At 38.7% G+C, this 27419-nt stretch overlaps 1 protein-coding gene across 2 annotated transcripts in view; it reads right to left on the bottom strand.

The window, feature by feature from the left end:
* BLNK (B cell linker) overlaps window positions 1–27419 on the bottom strand; it is a 103003-nt gene that overhangs the window by 56970 nt on the left and 18614 nt on the right. For both annotated transcript variants that reach the window (XM_052798281.1, XM_052798280.1), the window contains exon 3: window positions 14043–14089. In XM_052798281.1, the coding sequence (XP_052654241.1) occupies window positions 14043–14089 (47 nt within the window). The remainder of the gene's footprint in view (window positions 1–14042; window positions 14090–27419) is intronic.

Consider the following 27419-nt stretch of genomic DNA (forward strand, 5'->3'; position numbering starts at 1 on the left):
TGCGGTGTGGATTTACCCTGGAGGGTACCCAAGAGGCCTTAGTGGGAGTGCTTAGCAGAGTGGGTCATTTGGCCCTGGCACTGAGAATGAGACTTGCAGCGGGCAGAGGAGGATGGGGGAGAAGTGTCTTGTGTCCGTCCTTTCTGCATGTGCCTACTGAGCATCAGTCAGAACGCAGACATAGGTAGTGAATGGTCTAAATATGTTTGTGTCCCTGCTGACAAAATCGCTGTGTATATTCATGCAGATAAAAGGTTGCACAAAGTTTTCAAATTTCAAAATGGAAGGGATGTCCTAAAATGAGGTTATTTTTGTATAGCACTGGTACTGTTTACACATATCACGATGCCTTCAGTACCTGGAAAATGCTGAAAAAACAATAGTTTTAAATCACTTCTTTCCTGCACTGGCCTGTAATACATACAGCCAAGGAAAAGGGTTGGTGCATCTTTTCTCTGGCACAATTGGGTAATCTGCACTGCTTCACTGACCATAATAATGGCTGCTTGAGCATTTTCCTGTTCCTGCTTAGGAACAGGAAAAATACTTTTGTCTGTAGTCTTTTCTGTTTTCATGTGTTTCCACCTTCTTAAGACTGCTCTCTTCTGTTTCTCAGATAACTGGAATTGCCTAACACTATGTTCTGGGAGCAGAAATGTCACCAAACAGAAAAAGTGCCAAAAGTCCTTCTCAGCCAAAAGTATAGTGGATTTGAAATACTGCCTTCAAAAAAGACAGCGAAGTGATCAAGGAGATGGGGGACTTTCTAAAGAAAGAAATTATATTATTAATTTAAAAAGTAGCAAACTACTATTTGAAATAATAACATTTTATGACCAAAGGTGCTATATGGCTGTGAAATGAGATAAACAGTTTCATGGAATGCTCTCTTCTGTGGAGAAAAATTGCTCAGACTTGTAACTATAGCCGTGAAATTTTTCTGTTGTCCAAGAATGCAAATTTTGTGAATTGTTGCAAAGAATATGTTTACACAGTTGGTAACTTTAATTGCATTAAGACTACAAAACTGTAGCAGATGAATAGGAGTGACACACTATATCAGAGTGGGTTATTATTTTTTATATATCCTATTTTGAAGCACTTATTGCTGTAGTACAGCATTTAAAAGAGTTATTTCATAAATTTGTGGTCATAAAAGCTTGCATCTTCTACTCTCAGAGTATACTGGGAGAAAAAAGTCTACATTTAGTATCAAACACTGGGTTTCAGAATAACTGTTTCTACTTCTTTTTGTCATCCCTTCGGATTTAAAATATAAAGGGAACTTGGGGAGAAGGGAAAGAAGAAAGAAAATTTGATAGAAGTTTACAGGTAAAGAAAGACTTATATGTAAATTTGAATATTCATTGTATTCCAGTAGCACATAGTAATCTTATTCATAAACAATTATCCCTTTTCATTATAAGTTGTTCTAATAGAGAACAAGAACGTCACTGCATTGTGGAAGTTACAATCAAAAATATTTTGGGATTAAAGAAAGTTTCTGACTGGTAGTTTAGCAATAATATACATAGATGATAGTCTTACAAGATTTTTGATTTCTGGACACTACTGGATTTTACCAACATCTGCAGCATGGACTTGGGTACTTAAACGTTCTCCATGTTGTAGAGATCTGCCTGGGGTTATGTAATACATTCGAAATTGTCCTGTTATTGCCACAACAAGTTTCAGTCAGGAATATCTTTATAAACAGACTGATGAGTGAAGGCTAGATTGCTATGTACTATTTGTAATTTGAAACTGTTGATAAGGTTTATATTATTTGTATAGCTTTTGCTATAAAATTTTCATATTAGTTAGCAAATAGGAAGACAATAGTGATACAATGGAGTCTTCCAGGGAGAAATTATTGGTTTTTAAGGTATCTCTTCCTTGAGGGTTGTGATTTTTTTCAAGCTTAAACCTTTCTCGAGGTTGGTTAACTTTCATCATTCTGTTCACAGGAGAATTTCCCCTTTTATGAAAAAGACTCCTCAAAGTATCACGAGGTTTTAAAGAAATGATAGATTTCTATTATTATTTGTATTCCTGGTGGAACTGATATCACCAACACTTTCCTGAATCAAAGTTCACAGTGTAAATTTATTTGTTTCAATATGGTCCATTGGGGTATTATACCAGTTCAGCGAGTGACAGACTGTTCATACACATGCATATGGAGGCACCCACCCACACCCATTTGCTCATTCTTATCTTCCTTAGGCACCTGATGCGGGCTAATGTCACAAATGTCATATGAATTAGACCTTTGAGCCAACCCAGGCTTGCTTTACTTTAAGTAAGCCAATACTCAAGAATATTAGAGTAGAAAGAAATGCCGTAATAAAGGAGCAAAATTTTGACCTTGGTATAGAATAAATTCTAAGCCTGCCTAAGGTATCTGCTGGAGCTACACCATGGGGCTGCATTTCAAAATGTTCTTTGTGTATTGGTTGTGAATGAACAACACTTCAAATCTGTACGGAAAGTGGGGCTTTCCCAGAAACTGGTGTTCCATCCTGTGGACTCTGCTACGCACATAATAGGTATAGGTACATACTGATATGTTGGGTTTGACTTAGGCTGGTTCTGGGCCATTTACGTCTTTAATCCTGAAGAATTTATTCCCATTATTCATTGTGGTTAACAAAGGATCTGATAGTATATTCACCTTGATGATGGTAGAGGAGCATTGCTGAAAAGACATCATCTGTAAGGGCTCTGGTCTGTGATCTGAAATTAGCTACATTTGTTATTTTTCAGTGTTTTCTTAGAGCTGCTTTTTTTTTTTTTTTTTTTTTTTGTAAAGCTAAAGCCCAGTAAAGTACCAATATGAAGGAGGTATATCATACATGTTTAGTACTGCTTTTGGTTAAAAGCTGAAATTGTTGAAATTTTGGGTTTATCTGTAATTTTCAATAAATCCCTGGAAGGGGATTACCTAGCAGAGAATACCTGTAAGACTGTACATGTGAATCATACTTCTATTTCTTTAATAAGACAAAATAATGACAGGAAATATATGAATTTGGAATTTTTTTTCAGAGTATATTTAAATCTATCTATTTGTGGTCTATATGTGGACAAAACCTGTCTAGTTATGAATAATTTCTTAAACATTATTTGTATCAGTAATGTAAAAGGAATATAGCTGGTAGTTCATGCTGACATTTCAAGCAATACAAACAATCCTTTTACTTCTGTGATCTTGAACTGTAACATCTATTCATTAAAGCAACAGCATGGATATGCCTTATATTCCTGTGTATTTCTTCAGAATATTATTGCTTGAGCCAGAGGAATGAGATAAGGAGGATATATACTGATAAAGGTAATTAATTATATCAGGCAGATCAGGGATTTAGAAAAGGATCTGATTGCTTTTATGAAATGTATGGTAAGGGAAATTAACTGAAATGGTAAGATATTTTTAGGTTATTGTCTGTATTCTGAGAGCTTTGTGAAATAATAAAAAGCCATGAAACTGGGCAGTGAGGAACTAAATAGGAGAAATGACAGAGCTGTGGTAGCAGGTGTCTGGGGAAACTGAAGTGCCAGAATTGTGAAGAAGAAACTGAGACTTAATGCTCTGTCAAGGATATCATTGGAGAGTACCTAAAATGTGCAATGGCAGTGGGTGGAGGAGAATGGAAAAGAGGAAAGCTAGTATAAGAACTGTGAAATACATAAAATCTCCTTTTTTTCCCCTCAGAACTCTTGACTATTAGGAACAGAAGGAGATTGTCAGACTTTGAAAAATCAGGCATGGCTTGTGGAACAATAAAAGAAAATATTTTTTTAAAACAGATCAGGCAATACTGTTCCATTATAAACAGCAGTCTCAGCCCAGCCCAAGACAGCTTTGGGCAGGGAGACTGAACTACCTCCCTACTCTGGAGAATGTCCTTTCATCCCTCTGTCCTCCAGAAGGTTGATAAAATAAGCTGCGAGAGGTGGTCTGATTAGTCCTAAACTGTAACATGCTGCAGAGAAGCTGCATAGACTGCTGTTAGCATGGCGAGATTGGCCATAGTCTGGCCCGAAAACACTTTACCTCTTCAAGAATTCAGAGCATAGCTGAATTTTACTTCTAAGAATTGTAAACAAACATCAAGACTGTAAAGTCAAAGTGTGTTTACACTGTGCAGTGGAGCACAGTGCCAGCACTGGTGACAACTGAGCAGTCTCTGGAACAAGACGTAGCAGAGCTGCACCTTGAGACAAGGCATTTCAGATCACGTGCAGCATCCAGTAGTGCAGCTTTCCTGCTTCTGGCAGCTGAGCAGCTCCTGTGCTTGGTGCTAGCTCCTCAGTCCCTACACTGCAACCACTGCAAGTGTACAGATGCTCTGAAGCACTAAAAATTAGGGAAAGCTACCACGGAAGTTGCCTGTGACTCTTAATTTCATAGATATGTGCATTATGATACTGTCTCTATTTAGGTGGTTACATATATCTATCCAGAGAGGCTCTCTGGTGCTCTGAGTCATGTGTCGATGAGGGTTAATGCCATCTGTCATGTAGATATGCACAAGTACCATCATGCCGGTGTCTGTGGTGTTACTAAGGAAGTCCTACATTCCTCACATTGGTGTTGCTCTTGGAAAGGGATTTTATGAGGAAGGTGCTAGTAAAGAGAATTGCTGAATGCCGTTTCTGCGTTTGTTTGGGGCAAATCTTTGAAATATATCTTTTTGGCAAATTTGTTAATTCTATGGGTTGCCACCTGTAGCTGTGCAGGCTGTTGGGTTTCAGGTCTTGAATTCTGTTGCACACAGAGCTGCTGTGGCATTCCTACCAACTGCACTTCATCTTTTGCCAGGCCAGCTGCGCTGAACAGCCTCTCCTGAAGCTGTTTCAAGTGACTGGTTGCTACAGCACCAACTGTCTGGCTTGCAGCTGCAATAGGCTCTCCTGCCACGGTGCCTTAACTTCTCCTTGCAGCTCATCTTGTAACTTCTCTACCCTGCTTGTCAAGCTGACCCCGTTTTTAAGCACCGCAGTTTTCATGGCTTAGTATCTTATCTCAACCATTTAAGTGCTCTCTTCTCATTTCTGAATTCAAGAAAGTCCATATGAAAGGGTTTAATACTTTCCTTCATTATCTTAGAAATACCGCATAGACCACCTGCCATCACAGCACAAACGTATGAACTAATGAATGAAGCTCTGCATGCTTATACAAAAACAAAAAGAGGTTAAGATTTCACTCGTTTTCACAGAGGCTAGTCTAAAGCGAGAAGAATGAAATGTCTCTTCTGCAGAGAGCATAAATATGTGTTGATAACACACTGTAAATTAAATATTGTATTTCTTTCAAAAACTGAGAGGACTCCAGTTTGGAGACTTGGAGCAAAATGAGCCAAGACGTCTGCTCTGTTTTCTGCCCAGTGTGTACTTGAGCTGGGGCACATGTGGAATTCTGCTAAAATGAGATTATAAATTAATAGTCCTTCACACTTCATTGCTTGAATGAGCCAGAAGTTATTTTCTTCTGAGTTTTGAGTCCCAGGTGCAGCACTTTCTGACTAGCAAATATGATTTTCTAAAAGGGAAGAAAGACCAGTGAATCGAAACTACAACCTCTTCTCTGTGGTCTGAGTACAGCCATGTAATGGAGAAAAGGAAAGCACATCAGCTGACAGGGTGGAGGAAAAAGATCCTGTCCAGACATATGGTGATGGTGAAGAACCGGTTTGTGATTTGGGCAACAGCTTCCATTTCTGGTTCTGCTTCTGGCTTAGTGTACAAACATAAGCAGGTCATTTGGGTCTGTGTCTTAAAAAGGCGACTTGTTTCTTTGATTTTTGGTACCCAACTTGAGTGGCTCTGCAACTGATATTCTATTGCTATTTAGGCTGGTCTAGAGTACTAACAAAGATAAATGTTTTTACTTTCACTAAAACTTAGGGAGATTAAACTGACTGTTACATACCTGGCTCTCCCTACAGCTGGACCAGCATATGCTTTTTTCTCAGAGGCTGATCCACTCTTGCTCTTCAAAGAGGGTTAATAGAAATCTAGTATTTTTTAGCACTTTTGTGTCACACTGTTATCAAAAAAAGTTTGTGATTTGTCTTGCTTAATGTCCCTAAAAATAAGCATAGTTTTTCCAATATTAAAGAAACACTTCTATAATTACACTGTTAACTCCCTCCCTCCCCCCATGGCATTCCATAGATGGCTGAGCATGGTAGGGTACCATGAAAGGAGATTGAGCAAGGCTGACCAATTCTAAAATTTTCTAATCTAGAAGTTGTCCTGAAGAGGCTCCAGAACAGAGTGATGGAAAATCATGGGGTTGAAGAAGAGGAGGAGACTCTGGAGACAGCTCTAGGCTTGTACCGATGTATATATATTATATATACAGACATAAGCCAGCTAAGACTGCAACCTCTGTGCCTCTCTGTATTTTCCTGGCTGGGATAGGGAGGAAGAAATGTGCCATGGAAGATACTCAGACAACTTGAAACTGGTTTCCATTGCAGGCATCAAGGGTGTTGGGAAGAAAAATTGGGATTTCCTCTGACATCTTCATATCCTATCAATTCTTTGGTGACGTCCAGATAATATGAACTGGTTTTTCAACTGTTTGAGAATGGGATTATTTTCAGTAAGAAAGGATGGGGAAAAGGACAACATTCTTTTATTTCATTGGAGTTTCTGGATGCAATTTTCATTAAAATGGAAAAAACCTCTCCAACTCTGACAATGTATCTGTAACCCTGAGGCATCCCTCATCATTGCAATAGTGATAATTCAGTCTAACAGTAGTATGTGCATAAAGAAAGCCTTTTGTTGTATATTCTTTCTACTCGGCCCAGGGGCAGGAATACAGTCCACGGAACCACAAGAACTAAAACATTGCCAAGTTAGTTTCCACTTTAATCACAGCTGCAATACTGTAACATGATAACATCTGAACTGCCACCATTGCTATTTGGAAAGTAGTAAGACCCCAGCAAATATCTGCATATCGGGACTTGATCAGAAAATACAGACTTGTATATTTTTGTATATTTTCAACTTTTGAGAGAACTGTATTGCTACTATTTGTACTATCTTTTTCAAAGACTGAATGCTGTTTTATTTACAATCTCTAGTGACTTCCAATGGTTCTTGCATACAGGTGTCTGTTTCCTCTCTACAAGCTCTGCCAAATGTAGTTTCTAGCTACATCTTTATTTTTGGTAACAAAGACAGCCTTGTAATCATGGCTATTTCCTGTCAACTTCACTTACTTAGTATTTTTATACAACTGCAGTTGAAGAAATTGTTTAGTGAGAAAGGCCACTGAAGTAGGGGCTTTTTAGACATTGTATTTGTTTAAAATATCCTTCATTTAAAATTTTAAGGGGTGCTGCAAGACAGGTAAGGCTGTTGCTTAAGTACTGCATCTCTGAGTTCGTCTTAATTGTGAACTATAAGCAGATGGTGGGCTGACAGGAGGCAAGTCGCTAATGATCGAAAAGCCATACTGCACAGGACCGAACATAAGGAGATATACATTGCTCTTCAGCTGAACATATTGCTAGCTTGAATGTCTTCTATATTGGGTTTGGTTTTCATGCCACCTAGAACACCATTAATGTAATGCCGCGTTGCATCTCTGTGTCCAGTTTAGAAAGATAGTTTGTTTGAAAATGTCTTCTCTGTGGTTGCAGTTGTAGGAGAATGTGATGTGCAGAAAAAGTTTCTCCCTTGTGCAATTTTCTTTATGCATTATTTTCAGTATAAAACAATGCATAGAATACAAATTCACTGTTTATCTATGGAAAAGTATCAAATGTTATTGGACTTAAATAGTGGACAGCATATTTTGCCAAGATAGACTATCATAAATTTTTGACAGATCTCAAAAATATGGCAAAGCTTGGTTAGAAGATTGGATTGGATTTCCTTAGTATTAAGAAAAGTGCCCAGTTATAGATTCATACTATTGCAATGTGTCTGTGTTCACCTGACTAGGTACTTCTTTTGACATGGAGCTGAGATGGGGAAGGTGCTATGATTAAACTGTGGTCTCAGGTTCAAATCCTTGCGGTCTATGGTGGTGCCACAAGGCTTTTAAGTTCCATTCTTTCATTGTTAAGCTTTGGCAAAACACTTCAAAAATTATTTCAGAATACCAGTTTTGCCCGGCTTTAGATCTAAGATAGCATGGTGAACAGTCTAGTTACAAGAGCAGAAGTGAGCTTCCTAGAAGAACTTGGAACACAATATGCTCCAGAGCTGTGAGGGGGTCTTTCCTCCTTCTCAAGTAACTGGTGTCATTGCAAAAGTCTCGATTGCTCATGGCAGGATGGAAGAGAAACTGATGTAATGCAAGTGTCTGTTGCCCCCTTTCTGCTGCATGAGTGTGGTATCCTCTGCTGCTGTAAAAGGAGGCAAGACGGTGTTGCTTTGCTGAGCAAATATTTCCTAGATCCTCCTGTGAACAGGAGAATATCCAGAATTAATTCTAATCAGCAGGCAATGGCTGCCTCTGTAAATATTTGATGCCTGAGTAGACTTTTGTCATAGCCTTTCTATGATAAAAATGAGGAAATAATATATAAAAATGTGATTTAAAGTCAAATTCAGATAATTTTGTTTTTTTCTTTGGAATGTATATAGCAACCAAGCATGTGTCCTGTAGTATGTTTCTGTGACACTAGAGTGGTTATGTACTGGAAACCTCTTTCAGTCTCAGGTATCATTTTTATTGGGAGGTCACTGTATGAAGAGGTATCTTCTGAATTTGCAGCCCTGGCCTCTTCCAGTTTTGTGAATAAGTGGAGACTTTTAAAGTAGCATTTAAGATACATCAAAAACTAAGGAAAGCAAGGAACCAAATCTACATGTTTAGACATAAAACATTCAGCCTGAGTCAGCACTGGTTTTTAAAGGATATAGCATAATTAAAAATCCATTATGGTATATCCCAAGAAGAGGGGAAAACCTTTCCTGCTTACTAAGTATTGGCATAAAAGTAATCTACCACCTTTGGTTTTTCAGCTTGGAGCTTTCTCTGGAGTGGAGAAAGTCCAAATGCATGTTGTCACAAGATTTCTGTACTGCTGCATCTTGCTTAAAGAGAAAGCAAAAGCTCTTTGTCTTTATTATTTCTTAAAGAAATAGCCTAATTCTCATAGAAATCTCACTGATTTTATTAGTATTTTAATTAGAATTTGTCTTTGGTTAGGCAAAGTAATCCACTGAAATAAAAATATAGGAGCAAGAAATAAAAATATTTCAAAGTGAAACTGAAAGTATCATGTTGCACATGCTACATTTATTGACTACATTTATTTATTAAGAATAAATTTAATAATAAAGCCTATGTAATCACCCCCTCTAAACAGGATTAGAAAATTCTCTCCATGTGAAATTTGAATGTAATTGTAGTCTGTTAGAAGTCTACTGATTTATTTCTTGACTTCTCTTTTATTTTATTCTTAATTTTAACTATTGTCTTAATGTTTATGCCTTCAATTTTCCTGTCTTTTTAAAAAGTAAAAATGTAACAGAAGAAAATGTATTATGCATGCAAGTGTTTGAGACAATGATTCTCACTAGAAGCATGGACAATGAGTTAAAATGCATTGAAGTGTCTGACTAAATTGTTGAGAAAAGATGGGTGTAAATCTCTGTCACCAGGAGACTACAATTAATTTTGCCAGCAGAGGCCTGTTTTGAACCATTGTCCTCCTTTGTTGCCTGCAAGCCTGGGGTGGCCCCTGACAGCTCAGAGGGCTGTCTGGCAGCTGCAGTGATGGCAGTATTGGCCACTGCTTGGCCAGTAATCTCCACAATATTCAGATGTCCCCAATGCATGAAACTCCTGTGGCCCTGTGGCATCACAGCTGGTGAATGGGACCTTGGGAAGCAAGTTACGGCTTTCAACTGCAGTGCAGTTTTACACTTTTCCGTACTATTTCAAGTAAAGACATTGCAATTCCTGATGCTTTTCCATTATAGCACCCCTGTGAGATAGGGAAATACTTATTTCCACACTGCAGGTGGGAAAGGAAGCAGGGAATGCTAACATAATTTAGCTGAGTTTACTTAGGCAAAGCAAGGTCTCAAATCCACATTTATGAAATCCAGGTTGTGTGATTATTGGACACCATCACTCCAAAAGATTTTGCCTTGCGAACTCTCTCCTGACCCAGATACAAAGGGGCTAAGAAGGGATCCAGGCCTTTGCACCTGGTGTATGGAGAACTTGTCCATGGATTTACATGTTGATAGCTGTGCAAAAGCTGAAAAGTGAATTTTCCACATTAGGTGTTACCTTCCTTAATGAAGAAATAAAAGAAAAAATTTGAGTGGGGGGACGGGACAAAAAAGGAGTTAATGTTTCTAGTTCTTGCAGTTTGAATTATGCAAGTGCAGACATTTCAAGTGGAACATCTCAGCATTACAAAGGTACTTTCCTGATATGTAACATCTCTTAAAATTGAGAATTTATCTATATGTCTCAGGAAAAGACAGCTCCTTTGGTTGGAAGGCAAGGATGAAAAATTCCAGTCTGGCGTTATTAAAAATTATGAACAAATGAAAAAAAAGATGTTAGAAACTAATCTAGAAATCAGTCTTAATTACGGAACACTTACTTGATTTATGAATAGCAAAGTTTTCTGAATATACTATAAATTCCTGGTAAAATAAACTAGTAACATTTTCACAGCAGTGAAAATTGGTAGATGTTTATTTCAAGAAAAGGAGATCAAACGCTGCCCACACCATAATTAAACAAAGCCTGTAATTATGTGTTCCTTATCACAGCTCACTTATTATCCAGGATCTTCCATAATTACATGTTGCTATACACAAATGGTGAACTCAAGACTTGACATCTCATACCTGATTTGCAGGTGAAGATTCTCATTTACCTAGCAATCCAATGTAGCCAGAAAAGGCTTCTGAATTTGTACATATGATAGAGAGCTCTGATTTTGTGGTGAAAGATTCCAGTCCTGATTTTGGAAAACAGTCCCCAGAGCTCATGAGTTGAGAGCAAAATTTATTCTGAGTTTGATTTGGGATGAATTTCTAATCACATTAGCTATAAAGAAGGCCTTTTAATTTCACAGTCCCCGGGAAAGTGAAACTTGAGTAAGCTGAAAGCATTGTGAAACAACTTCTGCATAAACCTCTGATACTGTAAGTCTTGGACTATATACTGAGGTGATTAAGCTGTAATTACATTTCCTTCTCAAGATGTGCTTCCAAATTATGGATGTTTATAGCTGAGTTATAGCTTATATGCCGGTTTTGCTGAATGCAGTTATAACTACCAATCTTATTTGCACTGCTTATTAAAATGTTAAGTACAGATAGCAAGGCAGCATGTTTGGAAAGCACTTAAGTTCCAGTATTCTGAAATATCTGTGGTATGAGGTTGATTCTGATATCTGTGCTGTCTTAAAGAGTGCTCCTGAATGTAGTATGATGTTCTATATAGTGTTCTTCCTGGCATAAATTTTAGCACTGAATAAATGAGCCCATGACTGTAATCAGTGGGATGTTTGAGACTTCTCCAATGGGAAGTATCTGGAGAGTGCTGTTGTACTGCCATTCTTGAGAGTGACCTTGTTCAAGTGTTTTGGGTGACTCCAGGCTTTCAGGGTGAGAGTATATCAACTGAGTCTGCTGTGCAGAGTGAAAAATACAATGGTGCTTCTGCAGGAGGAAGGGCTTTAAGCAAAGCTGAAGGTTTCAACGTCAGGACTGTTGAAAACATATAAACCTGCAAAAGCAGTTTGTTGCACAACCCTGGCAGCCAGCTCCAGAGAGCATTGGACTAGTGCCTCAGTAGTCTGCTGTCCTGTGTTTGAAAGCAGCACCTCTCTTCTGTTACTGTTTTGGGAAGTGGGGAAGGAATCTTCCACTATTGCATTTCACGGATAGGATAGGACACTGGCAGAGATTGCACCCTGATAATTTCACTGCTATATTCAGTAGCTGTTCAGAAGCAACCTAGGTAGACCTGTGGCTTTAAGTGTTGATGAGAACTAGTTTACATCAGGCTGTCATTAGGCTGTCAAAGCCAATGCTAATTGAAATAACAGAATATAATACGTGTCTTCATGAAAAGTGTAGTGCAAAAAATGTTTATTTCAGAGTATCAAAATGGAATTACTATGATAAACTCTTCCCAGAGAAAACATTTTGTCTTTTTTGCCCCTGTTATTTTTTGCCCCTCTTATCTTTTCCCCCTTAAAGAACAGGTAGAGTATTGACTAGAGGGAAAGAGCCTTCCATTGAGTTAGTGGAGGTATTTGGTGCAGAAGTCAGGGAAGTATACCCATGCATGGCTGCAGATTGCTCCTGTAGTACATCTGTGATGGGATTTCCTAGCAGAATGTAGAATAACTGTGTCTTTTAGTTCACGGAGCATTTATAGCCTTCTAGACTCAAAATCTTTCTTATGGAAAAGAACACTGTATTGCACTAGTGAGAACTAGAATGGGAAAGGCAAAGAGCTTTTGATAGTGGCACATCGGGGACCTAGCTTCTGTCTAATGAAGCCCCATGAAGAAACTTTCATAACAGGCAGAGACCTGAAGCACAGGCCACTGCCAAGAGAAACACAGGATTTTGGTCTCACCTTGTCTGGCGATTATTTTTCTGGTTATCTAACCTTAGTGGTTTGGTCCGTTGGGGATTACCTGCTGTAAGAACAGACTTGAACAGGCCTGTTCATCTGGCTTAGGTGGATCAGTGTAGACCTTTCCCAGTTAAAACATGCAAACTGTTCAAGTGCTAGAAACTCAGGCAATTTTTGCAACAGCAAGTAGTAAGATGCAAGAGCCAAAGATTTTAGAGTGAAGGTTAGTGCTAGGGATGTGATCCACACTATGCATTTCAGGAGTTTTATTACTTTGGACTTGATCTACTGTGGTCTTTTGCCTTGTATTTGACAACAGAATTCATATTACAAAACACCATTGTTATTCCAATATACAGTTTGAGAATCCAAAGCTTGAATGCCCACATCAGTAGAAGTCCAGCTGTTGGTCTCAGTTCAGTAGATTTCTGTTTGCCCCAATATTGTAGTAGATCAGATTCATGTATATCATAGAAACAGAGGTCACACCCTTGGTTAACTTTATATTCATGCTCTCTACATTTTCTCTCAAAATGATGTCCCATTAGACTTAATTACTTTGCAAGAAAGTCCTTTGATATTTTCCTTACTCATCTAGTTAATTATTAAAACAAACCAGAAGAATATTAACTTATGGTCTCATCAAATTCTTATCAATAGGAATAGGATTTTAATGGGTAAAAATGCCTCCATGTTCCTCCAGTTCTTTACCAATAGAGTGGGATTCAAAAAAAGAATTCTGGTTTTGTAAATAGATACAATTTCCAGGTAGGGAAAAAAAACCCCACATGGAATAGTAACAACCATTAGGTGAAGTAGAGCAACTCACTCCATATTAAACCGAACTCTTCTTGGTTTCATTGACTTATAGAGAAAACTCCTTGTTATTATTTCTGTGCAGTAATACAAGAGAAATAATATACTTGAACATTAAGGATATCCTTCTAGATGAACTTCATTTGTCACAAATTACATGAGGGCATTTCCTGTGTTATACCTGTATTTGCTTATTCAGAATTCTATTTAAATTACTTTCAACATAGCACTTTGTTAATCTGATCTCTTAAATTGATCCCTAAGCAGCAGATGAACCAATTCAGAAAATTTAGCCTCATACGCTATCTAAGTAAAGAGCTTCTGTATTTTGGAAGAAGTTGACCCTGTACTTTTTTACCTAACATTAAGATTGTCCCTGTGTGTTCTGAAGAAGAATATCACCTAGCAGCTGGTGCCAAAGAAACCTTCTTGTCAGCTGATTTGAACCACAGTTCTTGTAAAACTTCCAGGGTCCTAATCCTGAGGAAGTTCCACCCCCATCAATTAATGCCCTTCACATGAGCAAGTTTCAATTCTCATTTTTCCTTATATATTAACAGAGAGACTGTCAGAGTATAACAGAGTATTAGTCATCTAATGGGGAAGCAGAAAATAATGATAAACTTACGGCTGGTGCATTATTTTGAATTGGCTCAGCTCATAATCTGATATATTCTGAAAAGAGAGAAAACAGGGTTTGTATTTTAAATAAAGATCAATTCAATCAAGACCAATCCATTAAGTGAACTAAGCAAAGACCTAAAAAATAGTTTTTAGTTTTGTAGCTACATGGTTGTCTCATCTTGGTTAATGCTTAACTTTTTTATTACTGGCCTGTTGTAACATTTCTGGAAAGCTGGCAGCACACACTATGCTGTTAAACTGGAATTTAACCAGGCATGTAGCAGATTAAATTATGCTCGTTAATGAATCATTCAAAAAGCGATAAGCAAGCCATTTTATATGGTCTCTTTTCAGCTCTATCAGAATTTTTTTTTTTTTAACTGAAATCAGCAGATTAGTATAACAATGGCTGAGTGGAATATTAACAGTGGCTGGGAGACTACTAAATCCCAGTTTGGCCTGTTCTTGTGCTGGACTTCTGCATGACTTCTCAACGCGTGAAAAACCAGGGATGAAAAAGAAATAGAATTTTTAGTGTGCCACCTTGGCACATACAGAGCCCATTCTAGTGCTGCACAAGCTAATTCAGGTACTGGAAACGGTTTAGCCAAATCAGTTCAATAATTTGTGTAGCTCCATATACCTTTCACCTCAATGTGTCCAAGAGTCCATGCACTGCACTAAAGCAGCAGAAGTACTTCTGATGTTCAAGCTACCATGCAGCTTGCAGCCAAACTTCTTAAGTCAGAGTTTTAAGCTAGTCTAAATTAAACATTTTTTTTATCTATGGATTTTCCTTTAGTGCAAAATTTCCAGTAAAATCTCTGGACTATACCCAGGCCAAGTGTGTGATTGCATGGTTTCAGTCCAGAAACCTGCTAATGCTAAAATGCCCTCTTTCTCAGCATAGATTTCAACAGGGGATAGGTCAGGCTGAAAACATGTCCATTTAATAGATGCAATTCTAACCCTCCTTCTATTTTTGTGTCAGGAAGAGGAAATTAATTTGCTTGTTTCCTGAGACTTCCTAGGCACACCTATAATGGATGTGAAATGTCTGAAACAGATACTTTCCAGTGACTTCAGTGATACTGAATTCATTGTAATGATTTATGTTCGTCCAGCTCTATCTGTTTTTCTGAATAACGCCCCAGCCATCAGTCCCATTCCAAACCGTTTTGCCTTTTCTCTCACCATCTCATCAGCATGATAGATCAGTTTGTATCAGGGATACAAAATGAGACACTAATAACAAGTGTATGAGACAAGGAGATCAAATAGAGAACGTGTAAGATCTCAGAGAAAACCTATTTCCTCAGTCTGTATTTAAATTCAAGTGAATCTCTGCATTTTTTAAAAGTTCTTTGATATATTTGTTGTGAAAATATGCCATTTCATACACTAGAGAACCCCCTACATTTAATACTTAGGCTGTAATTATACTGTAACAAAAAGCAGCTGCATATCTACATGTAGTGCGTATGGTAATTAGCAGATGATCTAGCAGATCTAGAAATCACCAAATTCCTGAGGAAATTTAAGACTATATTGAGCTGTCTGATTGACATACAGGCCCATCTGGGCTCGTTCAGACTTTGTCAGCTGTAATGATGATTCACCAAATTGCCTCTGCAGATCAATGACCACCAATATTAGGGCCATTTCCTCCCCTGTTATTGCACCCCCTCAATAAGGGAAGGAAATAGCTATGCTTTTTGTTGTAAGGATTGGATTTTTGTTCACTCCCTTTTCTTTGCAAAACAGACTATTTAAACCTTTTCTTGAGTGTATTAAGATTGCTGAGGTATAATTGCTTGGTGATTGCAGCCAAATAGCTTGTGTCATTCTCACTGCCCTTCCAAGCTGATGTTTGCTGGAATGTGCTGCTTAAGCAGCGCTCTGCCGTAAGCAGCTCTTTCCACACAAGCAAGTGCTGTGTGTATGGTCAGATCAAGCACTTTTTAAACTAGCAGTTGAGCTTGGTAGAGGAGGAAGCGATGGATCTAAGCGGTTCCTGTACTGGTGAATGTATTGTATAGAGGGTTTTAACTTGATTCCTTTTTTTTCTGAGACAGCCTTCAATAAAGGGATTAAGCTATGAGCCTCCCTGAAGTTTGAAGAGATTGGCATCTAGAGGTCCAGCTGAAAGCTATCTTTTCTTATTTTGTATGTTTGGGTTTTGTTTAGGGTGTTTTGTTTTTGTTTTTTTTTCCTTCAGTGAATTGCACCATTGATTGCAACTAAGAGCTGCTGCTGCATTTTAGCAACAAAATTCTGGTCTTAGGAAAGAGCATAAAAATATCTTGCAAGCTCAACATTTTTGAAATTACACGGTAGCTTCTGTAAGAAGATGACTAATTCTTCCAGTTTTTAATCATCCATTGCTCCTGATGTTGCTTACAATATATATTGTTAGTGATTCATATTGGCATGAATGGAATATATTGCAAATGGATATGTGTGATAAAGAAGAAGTAGTTTCTTTCCTGGAAGGAGATGAGTTGCCAAATATACAATAAGGAACTAACAGGACAGATTGGAATGTTTGGGGGTTTTGTATTTACAGTTTCATGTTAGAGTGCAATTTAGAAAGCATATAAAAATTATGTTCTCTTCAAACCTGCTATTGATTTCCTCTTTTCTACTGGCTGCTTCATTCACCTGACATCAACTTTCTCAGTAGGTCGCTTAGCTCAGTAGAGTAACCAAAACTCTTAGCTTGCAGATCAAGCCAACCAGCTTTGTTCTGTAGATAGCATCATGGAAAGGGGGAAATGCTGCAGTGGTGCAAATGTTTGAGGTGTGTCTCTCGCTCCTTTACTTGCAGAAGCATGTCTTGGATCTGAGCCTATCCTGCTGTAGCTGCTTGCCAGCATGGGTGCTGATAAAGGGGAAGCCTTACATCAAAAGCAAAGAGAAGCTAAATTTCTGTACAATCTGGAGCTGCAGACCTGTAAGTAGGTTTTATGCATTTTTGTCTGGAAAAGTTTGGACAGACTCCTGCACGCGGACTGGCACATCTGAGGTGCTCTGGTTCTCTGCATGTGCTTCGCAGGTGGCCAGTGCGTGTGCATGTGGCTTACTTGCCTTGGCTGGGTGGGACTTATGGCATTTTGCAGACTTGGGGACATGCAGAGGATGGCTGGTAGGTGGATAAGGGGTAGTCAGCATGCAAATGGAGTCCTGGTTTGAGGAAACTGAGTGTGGTAGGAAGGTAAAGGGAATGGGGCTCTCACATGGGATAAAATGTTGTAACACAGTGTGTAGCATATATGGCACCGTCACCTGCCCCAGGTTTAGCCCTTCTCTAAGGAAGGCATCTAAGTCATAAACATGGCTGTCAGAAGTCACAGGACCTGATGTGTTTTGCCCTCCAAATTTGCTCTGGAGTTTTTTTTTCACACTTTCCCGGTTCCTAGCTGAGGTTGTGCTAAGGTGTATTTTTCATAGAGTTATTGTCTCAAAAAAGTTTTCAGATATCTTCGAAGAAGGTTGTCGATACAGTTGATTGTATGATACAGTCTTTTCAACTATATTTTGAAGTTCATAGAAGCACATCTCTTTCCTGTTCCTTAATTGTTAGCCCCTTCTTGTAGGCAAGCACCCGTATAAGATGGATATGGCTGCAGGTGCAAATAATACCTTGAACAATCCAGGAGAGCTGTGAAGGATCAGTAGGAGTTTGAAAAGGTCAAATTTTGATGTGAATGAGGATAAGGGGATTCCTTTGAGTTTATGATAAACAAACATACTGTGTTGCTAGATAAGCTGTCAATATCTGGGCAGTAAAGCTGCATGTAAGGTGACAGTCTTGTCATTACCTTACAATAATGCTGAGTTACATTCTGTAACGTTGCCAGTTCTGAGCATGGACCAGTTTGGAGAGGTTTGCTGTGAAATGAGTTTGTTACTTTTTGTGTGTACGTATGCCTGTATTTGAATAGAATATCATATAATGAATTTGACTTCCTCCTAATTTTCTTCGATTTTTGGGAGGGGGAATAAATACCCAGACTTAGTTGATGTAAAGCAATTTCATGTTGTTATGGCAAAGTAAATGCATAATATATTATAGAAGCTCTGTATTCAGTATGACCAACTTAATATTAAGACCTGTTTATGTTCATGGAATCTGGTATTGACAGGATTGGGAGGAATCAACAGCTACGTTTTTCCACTTCTGAGAGACAGAAATTTGGAGTGTAAATAAAAATGATCTACCTTTAGGCAGTCAATATGAGTAAAAAACTGAAAAAATCTCTGAATGTAATAAGCCATGTTAGTGATATCACCTATTAACTGGCATAGTAGGCTATCTGTAATTAGTCAGAGAAGATAATGGCATTTCTTAGTAAAAAAGTCCTTATGGAATATAAAAATGTCTTTATGGAATAAGAATAAGATCTCAGTGCTGGCCTCTAGAAATACAACCTGAGCTATAGACTTTTGCCAGTGATATCTGGCAAAAACTGTCAGAGTGTCTCAGTCTGAATAAATCATGGAATAAATGCATAGTTGAAAATTTTTAGGTCTTTTTTTCTTAGATAAAGGAGAACTGTGCCTGACGGGGGGGAGGGGCAGAAGAGAAGGTGGTAAATAAAATGTGGAATCCTTAAAATTAAAGGTCAGTCCAGAAAGAATGTCATAATAAAGAAATATGTTTCTATTGTGAATGGAGAATTACTATTTTTAAGGTATTTATCCATTTTAAAGTGTATAAAACTGACATCTAGTGGTAGCAAGAGCACTTTGTGTGCAAAGTGGCTTTATAGTGAGACCAGTTTGCATAGCAGATTAACAGGTTCTAACTATATTACATACTAAAATTGGAATTCCCTGTACTTTATCCTAACTCAAATCCTGTTTCGTTGTGTTACAGAGCCTTTCAAATTAAATTTTGCTCCTTTTAGTAATATGTCACTTATGTAATGCAAGGTGGTGGTGTCTGTTCGTCTTTGTGAATGCATGGACTCCTGCTAGAGAAGTGTCATCCTGAAAAACAGTTTCATTAGAGAAGAAAAGGTTGGAAGAGGCATTAGGATTAAAATATTCCCATCCAAAAAGCTGAGGATAAGGGTTAAAGAATCTCAGCAGGGTCACTGAGGAAATTGTTCAGCAGCTACCAATTTTAGACCTGTTATGAATAAACAGGAGAAGTAAGTCTTCAGAGCTGTGATGCATGTCTGAAGTGTGACATTACTCAGAAGTGCAAGTTTCTCTGGGAGGGGAAGCAGGACTTTATGGCCAAAACTGAGATATCATATGAATTCAGGCAAGATGTGTGGGGTCTGAATCAATAGAGCATATAGGCATGTGCTTATATCACTCCCACTGAAGGCAAGAGGATATATTCATTTGCTGGGGTCTGTGCTTAACTGTTTTGCTGGGTCATGGTTGATATCCTCATTTCTCATTCATAATTTTATTCAAATAGCATTTAAAAACATATTTTTCTTTTCTATTTTCTCCCACATTTTGTCTAGCTTCTTCCTATTTAGCGTCTTTGAAGAAAAAACCCTTGCTAAAACTCTGTGTGATACCTACCCCAGTGAGGCTTTAATTCAGCTTTGCCTCCAGTGCTATTATATACATAATGGATAAATTACTAATAAAGAGGAAAAAAAAAGCAAAGTTATGCAGAAATGAAATAATTAATGATTTAAAAAATTATTTTAAAATATGGCTTAAGGGTGCCATATCTATAGTCAAAGGATGCAATTTAAAATGAACGTAAGAAAATTTAAAAGCACCATTCAAATCTGTCTTCCAGATAATAAAATGAAAGAGATCAGCAACAGAAGGCTGGGTGAAGACAGCGACAAATCCAAAGGAAGAAAGAAAGGAAATGTGCTTCAGTAAAAGTATAATTAGAAGTGGGCAAAAATAAGAAAAAGAAATAAATCTTAGTTTATTTTTCCAGGGTTGGCAGTTTGTGGCAAGAATTGTCCAACTATATTGGTCAATTTTTGGTTGTAAATGTTTATTTTACAGTCTCCTCAGTTCATAATAACTGTTTCAAATATCTCAGAGGTAAAAAATGTTGGTAGCATAATTCTAGTCAAACATAGCTCCGTGCAGTTTCAAGGCTGAGGTGAATCATGCTATGCTGCCTCTATCATTCCATCTCTGTTCCTTTCAAAACACAGTGAATCATATTTCTTGAACACAAATGTTGATATTCTGCAATGAAACTAAAGTCACAGTTATAGAAGTAGTGTCAGAAACAGCTGCTCTCATTTTGGATAGGCGAGCCTACTGCTTTAATGTGAAAGCAGAGATGAGCAGCAATCTTGTTTGTTGCAGAGCTGCTCTGTAAGGACAAGATTAGTTGTTAACAGTTGTGCCAGCCAGAGCTGGGCGATGCAGTCTTATCTATCCTGAAGCTGGTAATCCAGTGCAGGTGCTTAACAGTTCTAATACACTTTTGACCTTTCAGGTCTGAGTGTGGGAGCGGCTGCAATGACACAGAGGCCAATTGCTATGTGCAGAGTCACTCTGGCTTTGTCTGCACTCACCAGGGCTTCTCCTTGCTGTTTGGACACTGATGCTTTTCCAAAGTAATGAAAGCATAAGGATAAGCCATGCTAGAAGTGCCAGAATTGTTGATATACATGGTATTGCTAAGATTTCACAGCAGCCATCTCTGCATTTGGCTTATGTAAGACCTCACATACTACATACAACTGAAGTTGTGTTGGTAGCAGTGTTAGTAGCAAGGGGATATATTCAGGAAATGCTCGGTGTAAATAGGACTGTTGGGGATGGGTTTCTTGGTCCACAGTGAATTTGTCAGCCATTGGGAACTGCTGCTGGTATTTGGTCCTCAGGCATGGTTCTAGTGAAACAAAACTTCTCATCTAATGTTGTGTTACCAAGAACTGTGTTCAACACATTATGGGAGTTTGAGATCTAGATGTCTATCATGCTGGAAGGAACAGTAGAGTATTTTACATTTTTAGGACAATCAGGATTACTTTAGCACCATTGATGGAGATCTGTTTGTAGTATTGCTGCTCTATCATTTCAAGTGAAAACCAAGTTTTTTAATGAATGATTTGATTAGGTTTAATATGCATTGAACTACTGTATGGTTTTGCCAGAAATCCAAGGCTGAGGAGTCTGTACTGCATACCCTTCTGCATTTATTTAACTGTTGAGATGCTAGAAACTTGTTTTTTCTTTGAAAGATATTTTCCTGCAATAGTAGCTCAGTGAATCCCTGTGGCTTACATTATTTTGAGGAAACTGCCTTTTGCAATAGTACCTAAAGTGCACACATTTAAGGTTAACCAGTTTTGCTTTGAAAGAGCTCCAGTGAAAGATTAAACTAGTTGATCCTCTGTTCTCATATAAGCTATGAGTGGCTTTGCCTATGATTTGTTTATGACCTAGGGTTTCCAGCCCATTCTATACCCCAGGAGCTGCTTGCTCACACTTGGCTATCCCAGATGTTTTTGAACCTGTCTTACTCAATCTCACATGCTGAATGAATGCTCCCCTCCTTGAAAGCTGGCTGCAGAAATAGCCTTGGTCTAAGACAGTAAAGCTTGATCTGCAACATAAATCTGTCTTTTTAGTGCATGCAGTGGGAAAGTTCATGTTATTTTTCCTAGAACATGGGTGTCCCCATTAGTCTTAGGCTGACCTGATGGAGACATGGGAGGTTTCCAAGGTTCTTTTAAAAATTATACTGTCTTCCTCACTGAGAGTGTAATGCTCTGTGGGCTCAGCTCTGTATTTGCATGTCCTTATTGAAAGGACACTTACTGGAACACAGAAAATAAAACCACTTCCCATATCTTTATGGTAACGCTCTGCTATATGCTTAAGCAAATTAAAATGGGTTTTAGTGTTTGAAAAAGAAACAAGTCACCACATACAGAAATAACAACTATGACCACTACAAATTTAGCCACAGCAAAAACCAGCAGAGCCTGCTGCTGATATGAGCTGCAAGATTAGAAGCCTGATTTTTTTTTTTTTTTTGAGAAAAGAGAATTCAGAAGAGCCAGCTGAAAGTCTTCTAGCAGAACCGTTTCTCTCTAAAAATGCTTCATTAATTAAAACAGATTGTTTTGCAGGACTCCTTTCACTTCATCAATAAGAACGTATAAAAAATTTTGGCAAAGCTGAATCAATTTATTTTGATGTTTTTAATATAAGGTAAAAGGCCCAAATGAGCCATGTCAGTGCTACTGCTTTAGTGGTTCCAAAGCATTTTATTTTTACTTTTATGGGAAACTTGCAACTATTCATTCTGATTCAGAATAAAGGGAAGTATTGAAGTGTTAGAAGTTCCATTTTTGGCCACATCCAAGAATTAATGGCCTGGAAAATATTTCTAGTCTGTAGTCAAGATACCAGTGACCCAAGATCTCCAAGAAACAGGACATGCTGCAGAAATGTCCTCAGCACAGGGCTCTGCTGGAAGCAGAACTGGTGCTTTAGGAATTGATCTTTCCCCAGGACTCAGACCAAGGTGGGAATGCACTAGGCTGTAGACCAGTTTTGGACACACTTTAATAGTGACATCTAACAGGATTTACACTGTCAGCTTCTTTTAATACTCTTGCCCTTTGACAGGGCTGAACCGCATCTGAGGCCAGCTGCTGCTTCCAGCTACCCGAGTCCCCTTCCAATAACTGTGTGCAGGTGATTTGAGTCAAGTGGTGACCCTCTGTGTCTAGCTTATTAAAACAACACTGTTGTGAAAACAAGGCTCTCCCTTGGTTGTGTGGTTATGTGCAATTTCTTTCTAGTTCATCTTTTCCTACCTAAACAATCTGGTTTTGCTACCTCATATATCCTTAAGTGAGCAGACCTCTCCACCATGGCCCAGGTAGCAGGCTCTTGCTGAGGTGGGAGTACGGGGGCTCTTCCAGGATCCTCCCTACCTCTGACAGAGTCTCTTGCTCCTAGAAAACCAAGCAAGTTTTATTTTAATTACCTCATAGCCTATTTCTGGGGGGAATATTTGATAAAACACAGCTAGCATGGAGCCCTTCTGGTGCTGTCTCCCTGATGCCAGCAAGGTGCCACCAGGCAGGGCTGGGGGGAAGCTCTACGAGGCACCTGAATGTCCCAGTGGCTTGTGACTGCTACAGGGCCAGTCCTGCTCCCTCCCTTCTCCCTCAACTCCTGTCATGCAGGAATGTCTCCCATCCCTGTGCTGACTCTGGTGCTTCTCTGACCTTTTTGTGAGTTGAACCAGCTGCAAACAAAACATGGGAATTCCCTTGAACCAAGGGAAGCTTCTGGCTAGAAGGGGAGGAGGTGTGTGTGTGTGTGTGTGTGGAGAAAATTGTTGGTGAGGAGACCCACCCTGTCCCTGGCAGCAGCCTCTTCAGTTATCTGGGTTTGTGTGAAATTTCTCACCGAAGCTGTGTTTTTCACAGCTGCTGTAAACCTCCTGGAAATGTGTATTCTCTGGGCACTGCACTTCCTCTGCCTCCTCCATGCTGTCACCAGCAGTTGTGCGGTGAGCTGGATTAGGGAAGGGGTCTGGCTGAAAAATAACCATACAAAAAAAAAGTTTCCATCTGGATAAAACCTTGATGCACTGCCTTTGTGGCCAAGTGAGACCTAGTGCTAGCAAAAGTGTGTGTGTGTGGAATGAGAACATGTGGCAAAGGTGGAAGGGGGAGCATTGCCCCTTTACCTGGGTATGAAACTGTCCTTTGAGTTAATCTAATTTGCTTATTGAGGAAATTGAGGGAGGCAGGAGCTAAAATGATTGTGGTGGTGGCATTTTCAGATTTTGAATCTTGACTTAGTAGGAAGAGTACTGCCCAGGAATGGCAGCAGAGGCTGCCTCAGTGGAAGATGCTCTGTACACTGCATTGAAAAACAAAAGTTCTCTCTCTTTTCTGGGTATTAAGAGTTTCCATCCTGCTCTTGTGAGGGAGGCTGAAAATGACAACAGGAAATAACACAGCAGGAATCAATTCTCAGGTCACTGATAGGTGAGACTGGCAAGGACCCTTGTTCCTTGGGGAAAGTTAAGTCATAATCCTATTTAAATGCTGCTATACAGGACAAATAACTGAATAGAGAGACTCCGCAGGTGTCTCAGGCTCTTGGGAGCAATGGGATCAATCTTGGAGAATCCCAGAAAGTGGGGGACTTTGGGCCTTCATCTCTCCCCTGCTGGCCAAGGGCCTGGGAACTGTGCAGAAGTGCTCCCTGCTGATACTGCCTGCAGAAGCAGCTGCATTCCGCCTTCCTGCATCTGGACAAAACCAATAATTATAACAAGAAATGCTGGGAAATAGCTGAGCCTGAAAAGGCTGTAGAGAAAGAGAATGAGAATCGTCTCACCTCTCAGAGCAAATACTATAGCAGAAGTGGTCAGCAATCTTAAAACTGCAACAGCAGTCTTAAAAGCAAAACCTGTATGTGAGAGTATTCTTGAAATGTGAGAGTATTCTTGAAAGATTAAGAAGGATCATATGCATAATTGTAAGCACATTAAATTTCATCAAGGGAACTAGAAGTAGCTAATCTTAATGATAAGAATAAATGCCCTTGCTGAATCAGAAGCCCAATGTGACTTTGTACATGCCTGGCAACTCCAAGTGCTCCAATGGCTGGCCACCTTCTGTTTGGAAATAAATCACATCATAAGCTCCTTGCACATTTACATTGAAGTAACAATTTTATGTGCCCACCCAGAAATGTGCTGAGCTACATAACTTTGAATGTACCCACTGGATAGTGGGATAGATTTGCTGTACCTTCATTGATACTGGTTTATATTCTTGAGGTAGTGCTTTAGTTCCACTGTTTAGCTTCATTTTAATAATCACAATGGTTTAGCTTCATTTTAATAATGACAATGGTTATAGCTATCTGGTATAGATACTCTTTAATTCATACAGTCACAAAAATGTTGTGTATGTGTATCTGTAGGCATCTTGAAAATGAGCAGTTGATTTTCTTTAATCGTGTTATCTCAGCCACAGTAAGCAACGTCACTAATAGTGGGTAATCACAGAGTCTGTCAGCAAGATCATGACTCCTGCGTTTCAATGGCTGAAATAACTTTGTGAAAAGATAGACTTTAAGGTGCTGGCAGGTCATTGCAAGTAGGAGAAGGAACACCATACGCAGTTGTGGTAATTTAGGTAAGCAGCAGTATTGTCAAGATTCAATACAATGAAGATCCTTTACTGTAAAGTAGACACGCTAGATCCAAAGTTGTAAGAACTCAGCCTTCATGACTGTTTTGTGTTGTAGAGACCAGCTGCCAATACTGCATGCAGCATGTGGCACTGGCTCAAACAGAAGAAGCCATTTCTGCCACTGGAGAAAGGCACGTGTAGTTGTTTATGTCAGTAGATGTCTTCATTCAAAGCATGAACCTCATCTGTGTTGGGTCACAGCATGGTGAGTGTGGATAAGGACTTCTAAGATGGGTGGAAGACATGTATAGCATGGAGTGGTGACCTCTCTTCTGCTCTGTGATGCTGTGCAGAGTGCTGCTTAGTGGTTTATGGCCAGGGCAGCCCCAAATCATGAGAGCCACCTCTTGAAGGGGCAGAGCCAGACTAGTACAGTATTAATCAATGCTTACCAGTGACACAAAGAGCTTTAGAAATTTTCTTGGTAAGTACTTGGCTACAAAGAGGTTAAGGATATTTGATTTAAACATCTACTTTATTTTTCCCAATTTGGAAATTTGACAGACAGCCTGTAAATATAACAATCCCTCCCCCACACCCCAACATCCCCTGCCTTTCTGGGATGCCATTAGATTTGTTAGTGTGCTTAAATGGTTTAGTTAAAATCTTTTCTGGTCCAATGCAACCAAAAATATCTTCTGTCAGTGCAACATGTCTGATGCTGATGATGGTTCTGGGTGATAGATTGTTGTGGAGACAGCTACAAAGGTAGAGAAACTTAATTTTAGAAGTTTGATTTCCTTTTACTTTAGCTATCATGAGCTGAACAGATAATGCCAGTTAGAAAGAAGCAGAGGAAAAGGTGCTTTGAAAGTTTCTCATCTCCTTTGTTCTTATATGGAAATTTAACAGTATAATGACCCATTTATCAAGTGATGTATATCTATCTAGTACATGTTAAACTATTAGTTAAATTTCAGTAGGAAAAAGGAGATCGAGTTTAGGATACAGGACTCACTAGGTTAAATAAAGTTGCTGGTGTTTGTGTGCATATATGTTTCTCTGGAGAATACCGGTACGTAAACGGTACAGTATTTGTTTTTTCTACTTCTGTATTGCTGCTTGGTCTCTATATACAAACATTTATTTATTTGGATTTCGTGCTGGATCTGAATACTTATTCAAGGTCCTGGGGCAGCCAGTGTGTACCTCATTCCCTTCCCTCTCAGCACTATGAGTCTTCAAAAATGTAAATATCAGTCTTCTCTCTTTGATGCTTGATGTTAGCCAATATTTACATCTGAAGTTCTCAAAGCTTCTAAGTATTCAGACTGTATAATCCTGCTGTTAGAATGTTCTGCGTTGATTTTATAGCATTAGATGCTGTTCAGGAATGGATTTGAAACAGACTTCCTTTTGGCTCTTTCTTGAATGACCGAGTTACTTGTGAACAAGGCTATTAAAAAGTGGGTTATAAAAATGGTGCCAAATGTCATTGAAATTACTGTTCCACTATGTATAAGCATACATGAATCTCTTTTAGAAAAAAACCGGTTCTACCAATTTTTAAAATTTAAATTACAGTAGTTAGCAAGTGTGGTTCTTGCAGTGATGAAATAGTAGGATATATATTTAAAATATCTAAAAAGAAATATCTTTGTTTCAAGGCTTTACAAGTCAATGACCCAACATGTTGTTGACAACCAAGATTAAATGCTTACAAGAAATGCCAAATTTCCACTGAGATACAGACACTATTTCGTTTCCTGGCATCCAGTTCATGAAACATTAACATTTGAATTTCAGTTTGGTACCATCTGACTGTTTTGGAGCAGTATATGTTTAAATCTATTAGCGAGCTTGTGCAGAGTTTAGAGTGGGAGGAGAAAGGAAAAGCAGCATGGTTTTTTTTTTTGAGAAAAGTTGAGCTTTGAAAGCTACTGAAAGTTTTGGAATGTTAGAAGACAAGCCAGCTGAGAAACATTAATGGGCAAAGAGCAAGAGAAGAGGTCAAAACTCTACATGCAAATGTCCTTTCACATCCTAGTAATTTCTGAAGATTCACATGGCTTCAAAAATAAGCTAATTCCAGGGATACAATACACATATTTGCAACCAGTTCTAATATTAGTCTGTCATTATAATGGTATCTGAAAGCCAGTGATAATTATACTAGCACAAGAGAGACTAATACATTAATTTTATTAGTCTCCCAACCCCAGGTGCCTTGTGTGTGGTAGTAGTTTCTTTTTAGGAAAAAG

Source organism: Harpia harpyja, chromosome 10, assembly GCF_026419915.1.
Source record: "Harpia harpyja isolate bHarHar1 chromosome 10, bHarHar1 primary haplotype, whole genome shotgun sequence".
Classification (NCBI taxonomy): domain Eukaryota; kingdom Metazoa; phylum Chordata; class Aves; order Accipitriformes; family Accipitridae; genus Harpia; species Harpia harpyja.